At 39.0% G+C, this 13,317-nt stretch overlaps 1 protein-coding gene across 1 annotated transcript in view; it reads right to left on the reverse strand.

Moving 5' to 3' along the window:
- The window catches only part of TRPM5 (transient receptor potential cation channel subfamily M member 5), a 38,735-nt gene that overhangs the window by 8,644 nt on the left and 16,774 nt on the right, over positions 1–13,317 (reverse strand). The window contains exons 11-18 of the mRNA XM_025895464.2: positions 12,310–12,433; positions 10,208–10,353; positions 9,352–9,464; positions 7,870–7,965; positions 5,234–5,492; positions 3,592–3,710; positions 2,928–3,060; positions 352–526 (exon numbers count right to left, since the gene is read on the reverse strand). Of these exons, the coding sequence (XP_025751249.1) occupies positions 352–526; positions 2,928–3,060; positions 3,592–3,710; positions 5,234–5,492; positions 7,870–7,965; positions 9,352–9,464; positions 10,208–10,353; positions 12,310–12,433 (1,165 nt within the window). The remainder of the gene's footprint in view (positions 1–351; positions 527–2,927; positions 3,061–3,591; positions 3,711–5,233; positions 5,493–7,869; positions 7,966–9,351; positions 9,465–10,207; positions 10,354–12,309; positions 12,434–13,317) is intronic.

Consider the following 13,317-nt stretch of genomic DNA (forward strand, 5'->3'; position numbering starts at 1 on the left):
CTATTATTTCAGTTTACACAGGGTTATCTGGGTCTAGGTAAACTGAATGGAAATGGATCAAAGTGAAAGAAGGTATGCCAGCCTTTAAAACTGCAAATCCTTGTGTGAATATTTCAGAGACCTTGTCTAAATAGGGCCTGCCCTTATGCCCTATTGTACTTCCACAATGCATGCTATCTCTTTGCAAATATACTATTTATGTTACAGTAATGTGAAAACTTCTTCCTGTAGGACAAAGATTAAAAAAAAGTAAAATAAAATAAAAGGAGACAATACTTGGAAGGAATTTCATACTCTAATCAAAAGTGTGCATTAAAAAAGGCCAAGTTAGGGGAACAGAAACTTCCTTACTGTCTATTTCATCCAGTGGAATCTGGCCAAATATCTGAAGGTAGGGCCGATAAAGCACCCTTCTGAATATCCATTCCACACGGCTGTCATCGGGATGAAGTAGAGCTTGAGTTGTCACACCGTAGGCTATGAGCCACACACTCAAGAAAAACAGAAAGAAGAAAACATCCTTCATCTAAAAAATAGAGGGGGTGGGGAGAAAAGGAGCAGTGACTGTGATACCATCGTCAAAGAACAGTGGTCTTTCTGTATGAATATGGTCCAGATAATTCTGTTTCTTTACAACTTTGTTTAGGTTAAAGGAGGTGGAATATGATACAGTTCCAGGCACAGAATTCCTTTCCTGACCTTGCTGTTTTCATATTGTTCTTGGCCTGTAATAAGCATTTTTCTTTGATAGCTCATTTAGATAAAGGCATGTTTTAAAGTAAAACCTTGCTTTCCAATCATCTAACGTTTAAAAATGAAACACGTTTTATCTTTTAAGTCAATCTCACTGTGTCTTTAAATGCATATTTTCTGTGAGATATCTCAGCACTATGGACTGCTTTACTGTCAATTACAAGAGTTCTGCTGCAGCAGAGAATCCCAGAAAAAGTCAGTGCTCACTGATGAATACTGAACCACTGAGAGAGCAGACAGCGAAGTCTGCAAGGATCAGGTTGCTTCTGTCTTCAGTTTTCGAGCTAAGTGATGCATCTAAAGGATTGTTTTCAGGTCTTCCTGCTTTTAAATATTGTGTTTCTTTACAGGAGCAGAAGTAATTGAATCCTAAAACACTTACTTAAAAAAAAAAATCTAATATGCATTTCAAGTGCAATAATTTTTCCCTGGTGGAAGAGGAACACTTCATCCTCTTCCCATCTAATCTGACAGAGTTCATTAGGGACTGTAGATTCATTTCAATTAGATTATTGGATTGTACAGTAACCCAAAAGCACAGGCATTTCAGACCTCCAGGACGTTACTTGGAGTTCTAATAAGAAGCAGGGTCTCCAAACCAGGCAAGACAGTCTCTCTGACTTTCATCAATCTCTTTTGTTTTCTGGATGATTTAAAATTTAGCAATGCTGCATGACTGTAATTGTGCCATAGTGATGTGAGAGTGGTAGGAGGTATGGAAATATTTTTTTCCAATGTGCACTCTCTCTGGGAACGGGCATTCTTCTGGCATTGTTCTGTCATTTTAAAAGTTAACAGATCTGTTTCAGCAATTCTGTGGCAAGGTTATAAAGAAGAAAACCTGTAAGAGACCATCTTGGATTTCATCTCTATTTAAGTAAAGGAAATGATCTTGCTTGAACCCCCTTGATGAACCTTTAAAGAAAGTTTCCTCTACTGAAGTAACTTTCACTGTTCTTTCATTTGACGTAAGGTTCAACATTGAACTACCAAAGCTAAGGCATTGTGTTGGCTTGGATGGGGGGAATATGAAAGGTCTCATGTTGTGGTTTTGTCTAGGCTGCTGTTTATGTTCTTATTTGGATCTCAATCTGTGTGATATGTTGCATGACTTCAGATGCCAACAAAGTAGACATGTTTATGTACTTGTTCAAAGCCCTGGTTTAGCTTGGTATGCAGCAAAGGAAGGGTTAGGATCTGGCTTGTTCCCTTACAATATGAACACCATACAAAAGTATGCTGTAAGCTGGATAATGATCAAGAGTAAATATTTATTTGCCATTTACCCTTTTGCTACTTCAACCAAATGTCATGTTAGAGTTCCAGTTACTGCATTTGTAGATAAATCCAACAGCTTGCTAGTTATGTTTATTCAATGTATAGGCTTGTTTAAACTGCAGAGCTTTTAGTGAGTTCTGCTGTGAGTCACAAATCAAATATTTGTAACTCTATAATAGCACTTACAATTAGATGAACTCTATTAATTGGTTAGCATGAGCTAATTGACCTTGAGGATTAACTTGCCTAAATAAAAAGCTACTTCAACATAGCAATGCATACCCAAGCGCAGTAGCTGTAGTCCCAATGTCTCTTTTCCTGCAGAGTGGTAATAAATAAAAATATTTTATCAACATCTGCCAACATATGCTTACCAACTATTAGTATGTTTTCATTTTAACTTGGAGCTAAAAAGCACAAGTAAAAATAAATCCTGTGGCAAATTTGTAACTATCCTTTTTCGTGGATTTTTTTTTCACTCTTGTTGCAAGAAACATGATCTGTTTCCCAAGGAGGAGCAGAGTCAATCAGTGGAAGACCTGCCCTTCTGTGCATGGCCTGTCATCCATCTGAGATCTTTCCTCTGGATGCAGACAGAGGAAAGTAGGAGGAATAGCAGTAAGTCAAAGATTCTCTACTCTTTGTTTGCCAGACCTGAGTATAAATTATTAGGTAAGGTACAAGGATTAGTAAATTTAGACCAACTTTTTACACTACAGAGCTCTTCAGAGGGATCTGTTTCAAACATTGCATCTAATACTCAGGGTAATATGCAAAATAACAAGCCTTAAAAATAAAGATAGATTATAAACTGATTTCCTTTTTAACAAGAAGATTTCCTACTCTCCATTTCTTAGATGGCACTGGTATTTATCTGAGAGAGACCACACTCTTACCATCCTTTCCACAATTATGATCTTGGGTCCAAGTTGTTTGTGAATTGCAAAAATGTGTATAAGCCTAAGTGTAAACACCATAAAATCAATGGCAAGTATTGTACGGCCGGCTTGGAAAGTTGAGTTCAGCATCCTGCAGAACACAAGAAATGAAATATCAGATCTCTGCAAATACTGCTGAGAAGTATTTTCTCAAATACAACACTTAGGTTCAGGGCACAGCCTACTTAGGAAAAGGCAAGCACTTTGGGGCTGTGGTTGCACAAGCCTGTAAGAGGAACCTGCCGTAATGTCTGTATATTGATGAGAAATAGCCAAAAGATGGAGGAACTCTGTTTTCTCTCTCTTGTCTTGAAAGAGGTTTATTAAAAAATAAAACAAAAACTTCACAGCTTGAAGTGATTTCCAAAAGTGATTTCCAAAAACAAACACACAAAGCAGAGCTTTTCAGTACATGTTTTTGAATGTATCGTCTTTTTGTGGCCTCTGGAGTAATTTCTATGATTGCAACAGAATTTTAGAGGCTCCTATTGCAGAAACATGTCTCAAAGTTTGAAAGAATAAATGTCACAGCCTGTCGTCTTGTGCATTAGACTCTGCTGTCAGCTGATGTACATAGCCCTTGCTACTGATGCTGACCACTTCACGTGGAACAAATATATACCTGCAGGTTACCCCAATTATGAAAAGAAAGATCGCCACCATATCACATTTATTCCAGTTATCCTCCACATACAGTTTAAATTTTTTCATTAAATTTGTGTCTTCATCTGTATAGAAACTCTGAAAAAGAGAAATAATCATTGTTATTGACCTATTTCACTATTTCATTGTGAGCTTTAACATAATACCTGTTTCTTTTTTCTCTTTCATTATGAAAAACAAAACCAAATTCCTAGTGTAATAAGAAAAAACAAAGTTGAAAACATAAGCTCAGTTTACCATCCTAAAGCACAGAAGCTGGATAAAAAAGAAAAAAATATTTTTATTCTTGTGATAATAGTCTTCAGAATTTTTGAGGCCTGATTTAAGATTTTTACAGAAGAAAATCTTTACTGTAAGGTTGGCGAGGCACTGGAATACATTGCCCAGGGAGGTTGTGGTTGCTCCAGCCCTGGAAGTGTTCAAGGCCAGTTTGGATGGGGATTTGAGCAATCTGCTCTAGTGGAAGATATCCCTGCCCATGGCAGGACGTTTTGGAACTAGGTGATCTTTAAAGTCACTTCCAACCAAAACCATTCTATGATTAAGTCAGCATTCGAGCTGTTAAATAATACAACTTCCATGCTAAGTTCAATTTCTAGACATTGTTATCTAAACAGCATGAACAGATTCGCATTTGTGTACTGCAATTGTCAGTAAGGGCATATTTGATTATCTAGACAAGGAGTTGGGTTTCTTAATTGGGTTTTAGCCTGGCAGTCTTCATGTTTTACAGGTTTATAATGAAATGTTCTTTGTTCCAGATATTTTCCATGTCCTCCTCTGGTTATGGCCTTGCTGCACAATTTCAGATAAATTGTAATAAACTGGGATTCCCTTCCCTGTTCCTTTTGCCTAAGTAATGAACACCTATTGGTTTCTTCCAGAGTGATTGCAACTGCTTTTTTTCTGTCTAAAGAGAAGAGCTTTATGCACTCACAGTTGGCAACACACTAGCAGCATTGTTAGCACAATATTTCAGTTGTTAAATTGAGGACACTCCAAAAACAGTAATGGGAGAGTAATGGAGAAGAGGTTTTGAGGGTTGGTGGGTTTGGTTGTTTGGTTTTTTTAAAGAAAAGCAAACCCAGAAGAGATCTGCTAATGTTTTGCATTGAGAAATATTTTAGGAAAAACACAAATAATCTGAATCCATTTACTTGGGCTTTTTTAAACAGTCCCCAGTGACGAAGAATCTCTTAAAAGGATGCAGAGTTGTCTGCTGTGTTACCAGGTGTAGAACATAACTTCTAACTTACATTGTTTGTGGTGGGAGGACCCACCTAGTTCTGGGGAGAGAAATCAAGAAGCAGCTTTATAAAGTGAAGAATATCTGAATGTTGGCAGCCCACTTGACTTGGCTACAGCTGGAGTAGGATAGAAAAACAGAGATGGAGCTATAGGTTTATGTGGTGGAGGAAGAGCTTGCTCTGGAAGAAAGGTGAGATGTTTTGGATAAGGTAAGTTCTGTATTGTTCACCTGTGTAAAACTGCACTTGACCCTTGAAATCTTCAAGCTTGTACATCTGTACAGATTGCAGGTCTATTCAAAAAATTGTTGCAACTTCTAATGTGTTATTTCTAAGATGATGTAGGTCACTTACCTGTCGGATCTCTTCCAAGACAAGGGTAAACACCCAGAAGTATAGTATAATTTCTTTAACAGATGGACCCTCAGGTGGAGGTGGTTTAAAGTCCAGTAAAAGGACATAAGTAAATAGAAACAGAAAAGCAAAGTACATTATAACATTCCCCATAAATACAGTTACAGGGGCACTCCAGAATTTTCTCCACCGGCTAAACATGAATGTTGCCCACGCTGTGTTTTCAGAAGGGTTCTGTTTTTCCAATTTAGCATTTCCTCTGCAAGTGGAAAAAAATATAGGCTCGTGATAATTTACTAAAATTAGTTCATGGGAATAGGCTCAATATTATTCTATATAAAGCTTCTTGTCACAGGCTGGGGGTTGCTAAAATGAAGGCTGTAGAAGTCAGAGCAATCACATTACCATAGCAAAAATATTTCAAATCAAAAAGAAGGGTTTGAAAAACAAAGTCACATCAGACTTAAATGCACATTCTTGTTATTTCAGTTTAGTTGTATTAAACTAAATGATTTATAATTTGTAACCTCATGATTTATGATTTGTAACCTCATTGTGTTTCAGCATGTACTGCAAACACTGCAAATATACAAGGAGAGGGGGAAGGGGGCTAATTACTCTTTATCATCCTAAATAATAGGAAAGAAAAGAAAATGGCCAATGTAGTTTGTGAATCAATTCTTAATTATTTTGACTCTAAAATTTTCTTGAAGTGTTTGCATGCAGAAGTTCTTGTTGTTGCGATTTTAAACTTTTGACCCCATCTCAAAGTGCTGGATCATACTAAGCATGATCCAGGATCATACTAAGCATCTTGACTATCCTTGCTGGAGTCTGATAGAACTACTGAAAGAATACTTTGGTCCTTTGCACAACTGGCATCTTACCCTTTATGATTAAATTAGAGTAAATTGGAAAAAAAAAAAAAAAAGCAATGTAGAAGTCTTTTAGTAAAAAGATTTGACCTCATAAATTATGTATTAAAGTAGTCTTTGAGTCTTGTGGAATTACACAAGTATTTTGGTAACCAAAGGGAAATTTGACCTGTAGATCTACAGTTGTTTTGCTGTGTTTAGGAACATGAAGTGGTGTCTATTGACAGTGGAAATTATCCTGTACAGAAAATGCAAGTTCCCTGTATTTGATAGCAATTTGATCTTAGTGTGAGGATTTGTTTCCACAAAAAATGCTCTCCTGTGTAAGCTAGGGATGTTATTGGATCTTTAATTTGCAATTCTGAGTCTGAGAAGTGTCATCTCCAACAAAGGATATGCACACTAGGGTTCAATTTCACTTCACAGAAAATAAACAATGATTCTTCACTGCTTTTTAATTTCCTCTGACAGTCTTGCTAATTATTAAATACATTTGTTACAAGGAAAAAATTCTCCTCACAGCTAATCTTTTCTATGTGCCTGATTCTGTGCTATCTCTCAATTTATGACATTATAAGATACATTCCCACGGTAACAGGCGAATATCATAAACAGATAATTGCAGTTTCACTGTAAGATGCTGAAATAGATATGGGAGGAAGAGATCCTCCTTGTTAAAATAAATTGTTAAGATAATAGCAATTGGAACACACAATGTAATGACCAAACCATGCTACACTCAAGATATGGGAGTGCTTTATGATATTGCTTACAAGTAGCTCCCAAGGGGCAGATGCTTTTACACCTATTTTATAGGTTAGGGAGGGAGAGAGAAGAACTAATGATTTTCTCCATATACCAGCAGTTAAATGCCAGAAGTAAAAATAGAACCTAATAACTCTGATTTGGTCCAGGACTTCATACTGCAGATGATGCTTCCTCTCTCTACCATTGTTCACATACACCTGAAGTTCTTTTTAAATCATGGAAAAGCTTAATAGAAGTGGCTATTTAGCACTGTTTAACCACTAAGAGGACTCTGTACCAATCAAAAGCTGCTTATCCTGACTTAAGTCTTTGTGCTCTCCCAGGTTTTGGCAATGAGTGTATGTGTGGTAGAGACATAGCAGGGGTTTCAGTTCTCAGTCACAGATCTATGAGTGGCCGGGAGCAACTCACAAAATCTTTGTGCTCAGTCACCCATTTGTGTGATGCTCCCTCTAACTCATAACGTTCCCCAGGGCTCATCTTTTAAAATATGAAGGAAGAGCACTAGAATGGTGAGAAGCCAACTCAATATAAAATTCCCCAGTACTGGTGTGTGGAAGTACACCTTGGCAGGAAAGTATGCAGTGATGCACTCAAATAATGTAAGATTTTGCTGAGAACCTTCTTTCTGCTCAGCTCAGTAATGTGATAAGTTCCTAAAATCCAATGTATACCAGCCACCTTGAGCTAAAGGGAATGTCAGGAAATGCTATTTGATTCCCAAGGTATTAAGGAGATTCCTTGTTCTGTAGAAATTACCTGCTCAGAATGAGTAAAGTGGTGTCTCATTAAAGCAGTGCTATATCCCTGCTATATTCCTTTCAGAGAGCAACAACAGCAGTCATCAGAGGGCACAGCACTTTCAGAGGAGTAGTGATTTTCTTGGTTCTTTAGCAGCTCCTTAGATCATTAACTGGTCAATAATCCACAAGAAGTGTCCTGTTTTGTGACTGTTGTCATATGAGTTATCTTAACTAATGATTTTAAACTTACCTATCTTCTTCCTTGGAAAAAAACAGTGTCTTCTCTGTATCCCAACTGTCCAGCTCTCTTGATGGCTCTGGCTCATTCTTTGGTTGTTTTTCCTCACTGTAAGGAAATAAACTCATTAGTTGAAAGATGATGCTTAGTCATTTTTCACTGTTAAATTGGCATTAGTACAGAACTGCTAGCATGTACTTATCTTGGACTTGCTCCACTGGGAAGCTAGCAAATAATGCATAATCCTTACCTTTACAAATTCTGTTTATTTTTAAGGAGAAGGCTGAAGTCATCCACGAGATTCAGAGAAGTGATAATTGGCATGCATCACAAAAATGGAGCAGGATGCTCAGTTTCTTCAAATTACTTATGATTTGAGTAGAAATAAACCCCTCAGTCAGTCTTAGAAGACAATACCCCAATTCTCCATTCCTAGTTACTCACTAGCAATTAAGAGAGGAAATACCAGAAGCAGTAGAGAACGTGTCAGTTCTTGCATTTACAGGTAAAGGAGGCCAAAAAATGGAAAATTTGAAAGGATTACTTTGATTATGAATCATAATTTAAACTTTTCCATGAAAACTTTGCCAAAATATCACATTAAATGAATTTGTGAATCTGGCAGCCAGTATGGCAAGAAGGTCATCTTTAGTGATGCTGGCAGAAGGAAAGTCTTAAGTCAGCAGTGCCAAACAAGTTTTTCTCTTGATTTATGTGGTTTAACAGTTAATAAATGTATTTCATAATAACATGTCATTCCATAGTGCCAATTCTGATGATTTGTATATGATTCTATGAATGTTATGAGGTTTTCTTAAAGTTTCAGATTCTGGATTTTTATGACTATCTGAGCATCTTGGCTGCTCTTTTTTTACTTTCTGGTTTTTTGTTTGGTCGGTTTTTGTTGGTTTGGTTTTTGGGTTTTTTTGGGTATGGGTTTTTTTTCAAGAAAACCTAAGATTCATGTCATCTTCTTTGTGACAAGAAGCTGAAAACTACAAGCTCCAATGGTATGCCTGCAGAAGACTAATCTGAAAATCTTAATTGATTTAATGTTAGTCCTGTGTTTTCAAACTTAACTTATGGTTATCAAGGCTTGTGGCTGATAATACTGCCTTGTGATGGCTGTTTTCCTCAAAAAGATACAGAGGTTTGAACCAGGCATCTCCAAATCTAGAAGAAGCAGACAATGCTACACCTGGAGATATTCTAAACATTACTGTATAGAATCTGGAGCTGACAGAATTCCAACAGGCTTTTCTGTGGACTGTGCAAAATAGAAATGATCTATATGAAACCATGACATTGATATTTTAAGTATGAGAACAGGCACTAACACAGGATGCACAAATCACTGAGTCCCCTAGAAAACTGATTTGGTTAATAGCAGTCCTTTTGACACTCTGAGGCAATATTACTGTGAGTCTGAATATTTTTTATGGCTTATTTTTCATCACTTACTTATCTCTTGCATCCAAATAGTTATGTTTATACCTGAATGCTATTAAATTTGTGTAGATTAGGAAAGGACACCAGAACCCACAGATTAACTTCAGGATCCGTGTGCTTGTAGACATGTCTCCCCACCATATTTTTGTCAGGAAGGCCTGAAAGTCAAGAAAACAAGAGATGGCTTTAACACCAAAACCCCATGCTTGCAGATGAAGTGCACCTATGTTCTGTGACACAGTGAATGGTCTGGAAATCTTGAGAGCAGGCACACCTTCAGAGCAAACAGGCACTCTGCATGTCCTTCTGCAGATGTTGAGTATGCAAAGAGTTATTAAGAGACCAGTGGAAAAAACAGCAATTCAAATGGAATTAAACAACATCTGTAGTACTAAAAAGTGCAAGTCAGGCACTGGGAACTAAAAGCACCATCACTCTTAATTTGGCTTCATGTATGTGGAGAGAATTCAAGTTGTGAGAGCAAAGCTGAATAGTAATTTGATTTAACTTTTTTCTATGAGTTCTTTCTTGAATCTGAACGAGGAGTTACCTCACATCTTGGAGCAGCTTCATCATGCCCCAGGCAGATTTACAGTGCTTTTCTGATGCTTCTCTGTGAGCAAGGATGGAATAAAAAGCAAAAAGCACACAATAGATTAAAGGCTAAACCTTCTCAGCACACTGGTCTGTGGGCCAGCTGGATGAAAGGGTGGGCAAAGGGGGAACTATGCTGCTTTGGCAAGGACATGGTATAATGTCCTCTTCGTATGGTGCTAGGGAGAGAGGAGAGTCCCTTCTCCAAAGAGTGGCTCTTGGGGGAATGCATTTCATGGTGTTGTTCAGTTGCTGTGCTATTCTCTTCTGTGTCCAACTTAAAGCCCCAGGGGTATATAAAACTTACCTGGACACCGTCATGTGCAAAGAAAGACTTTGCGTCTGCTTCTGTAGCCAGCTGAAGGCAGGTGGTTTTGTTCCAGTACTGATTTTTCCTCACCAACAGAGCAAATGCTCTCTCCTCACTGTTGTGGTAGCATTCACTAAACAGTTCTGTCAAATGAAGGAAACATAGACAAACAGATCTTGTAATTTAAAAGAAAAACTGAAAAGAGCCTGAAAGAGCTAAGAGGAGGTGGGAGGGAGAGAGGAAGGATGCTGGACACAAGAATAACTCACTATGGCCTTATGCGTGTGTGTACATGTTTTGGGGCAGAGGGCAGATGAAAGAGATTTGCCTTGGTTAAAAAAAATCACTGTAATTTTAAAATTGCCACTTGTCACAAAAAAATTGAGTAAATCTCTCAGTACCTTCCTTTTACTTCTTTCTATCTGCATGCACTCTTCTCAGCATGGGGCCTCTGACAGGTTTGGAGTTTGGGTTTTGTGTGGTTTTTGTTCATTTGGTTTGTTTTTTTGTTGTTTTTAGTTTGTTTGTTTGTTTTGTTCTGAGTTTGGGTTTTTGTTGTGTTTTGTTTTTCTTTCTTCTTCAGAAAGCATAAGCAATTTCTTGGAAACGTCAATATTTGTTACAGTCTCTCCTCTGTAACTGCTTCATGTGGAGCTTTAGGTAATATCAAGCAAAACTGTATCACTTGGGTGATCCACTTACACTTTGAAGGATGAGTTGCCATGCTGTCTCCACTCTCCTGACTAAACAAAAGGAGCAGCTCAGCTTTGGCTTGTAGAGAACAAATCCTTGGTTTTAAGACAGAGGTATTTGACATCAAATAATATTAGACTTGCTAGGGTGTTATGGCATAGTTGTTTCCAGAGAAACTGGTCCTGGAGCTTAAAAGCTAGGATAAATAGTCCAAAAAAGTCAATATTTTCTCATTAGACAAGATCTGGATTCTTGTGTCTGTTTCATTCTACTGATTCACTTGATTATCTCAGTACCTAAGCCAGCCTACATCTTGTTACACTGTGAGGGCTGGAGAAAAGGATCAAGTGTGCTTAAAATAAGCCAATATACAGACATCTTTTTGAGTTGATGTGGTATTTGTCACTCTTAAAGAAAGTTTGTTTATGTAATATTGACAGCGTTATCCGGGCCAGAAACTAAAATTGAGGATCTGATCTAATACTTATCAAAGCCAAGGAGCAGACTCCTGGATTAGGCCCTGTAATTCCATGACTAAATTACTGGAGTCCTGTGATTATACGAGAACCTGATTTTTAATTTTTGTGAATAATAATGGCCCTGTGAGAAGAAGGGAAAATGTGATCTGTGTATAAATACTGTAGCAATGCCTCCATGAGCCTTCAGCTGCTTGATGTACAAGCTTCAAGGGAGAGGAGCCTCTGCATTTGCTACAATGTGTGGCATATTTTAAAGCCCTCTGTTCATGGCAGGTCTACCCTCAGGTATGGGTTGAGCTGAAGTCAGGTCAGCAGAGAAGCTTGTGTGCAGACATCTGTTTCTAAACCAGGCAAAGGGGAAAGGGCTCAGCATTCCGGCATTGCAGATGCCTGGATGCTTTACTGCTGTAGGGAGGGGCAGCTTGTCTGCTGCAAAACCAGCCTGAGCCTCACTGCAGTTTGCAGTGCAGTTAGCCCTCTTCTGGGTGAGGTAATCTCAAATTATTTTTAGCAGCAATGACAAAACCTTAAAACTTGTTGCTTTAGTGGCCCTTACAGAGCAAGCGTGATATAGCAGGAATACCAGGCTGCTGTGAGCCTGGAAGCATTTTGGTTATTCTGTCTTCCACGACACTGTAATGCACCTCGTCCTAAGATCAGACACTTAAATATCAACAAGCAGCAGGAGAGTAATTTCTTCCATGCATTTCAGGGGCCAGTCTTGGTTCAGTGATTTGTCCAAAATGATTGAGTTTTAAGTCTTTCTGTGGTATCTGAATGCTTGGGACTGCCTGTGCTGCAAGGCTGTTAAATTATTCATGAGAGTTGACCTTTTACACCTCAAACAGTATTTTTTTCACTTGCTTGCCTTCCAATGGCAGTTACTTCTTAAATTTTCTGTGCCATTCAAAAGATGCCATTACTTACCAACAGCGAGCTGCTCATACTTGGCCTCTTTCATTATACAGGCTGCTTTGGTCTCCGTCTCCAGGCGGGACATCTCTTTAAGGATCTTGCAGGCTGCCAGAGCTGAAGCTACACCCTCCCGGCCCTGTAGAATTGAAAGGAGTGCTGCTGTCACCCTTCACTGGGGGGCATTTTTGAATGGAGGAGACTCCACTAAGGAGCACATCTAACAACGAGAAATTCATGCGTATCTCCCCTTCCAAGAAAAATTTTTGCTCAAATACAGATTTGAAAGTCCAGAATATTGATTGAAATGACAGTTTTGATGATTGAGAATTGAAAACCATATATTCTGGATGCCCTATCCCTAGCAGTGTTCAAGGCCAGGTCAAATGGGGCATTGAGCAAACTGGTCTAGTGGGAGGGCCCATGGCAGGGGGGTTGGCACTGGTTGATCTTTAAGGTCACTTTCTACAAAATGCTATGATTCTGTATTCGTAGTTCTTGTGCCTTGTAAGGCTGGAGGCTTCTGGGTCCAGGCCCTTACAGGGTCCTGATTTGGGGTAGCAGTCAAAGACTAGAAAGAGAATAATGTGCTTTGGAAATAGAGCAATACAGTCTCACAGTGCTGAGATACCTCCAACATGGCTGTGCTGAGGCCCTGCATAAGGAAGTAGGAGAAAGGAGGGAGCACAGCTGGCAGAGGCACAGCAGTGTCACAGAGCAGAGACGTGCCTTCTGGTCACAGGGCTCCACAAACACAAGGCCCTGCAAGGTGCTGATGCACACGCACGCACACTCGCAGCCTGAAGAGCTGTGCTGCAGTTTGTCCCTCCCCATGACTCCCTCCATGCCAGATGCACTCCTCTGGAAGGTCAGGGATGGATTCTGATAGCTGTTTCACTCTGTGGGGGCAGGGAGGCTCCCAGATGCAGGAGAAAGGGCCTCGGTTGTGGGGGGTTGTAAAACAGCAGCCAATTATGCCAGCTTGAAGCTCAGCCTTTGAGAGCGTGATGCTGTTGTTCCCTA

This window comes from Manacus vitellinus, unplaced genomic scaffold (genome assembly GCF_001715985.3).
Source record: "Manacus vitellinus isolate BGI_N305 unplaced genomic scaffold, ASM171598v3 scaffold_30_pilon, whole genome shotgun sequence".
In the NCBI taxonomy this organism is placed as follows: domain Eukaryota; kingdom Metazoa; phylum Chordata; class Aves; order Passeriformes; family Pipridae; genus Manacus; species Manacus vitellinus.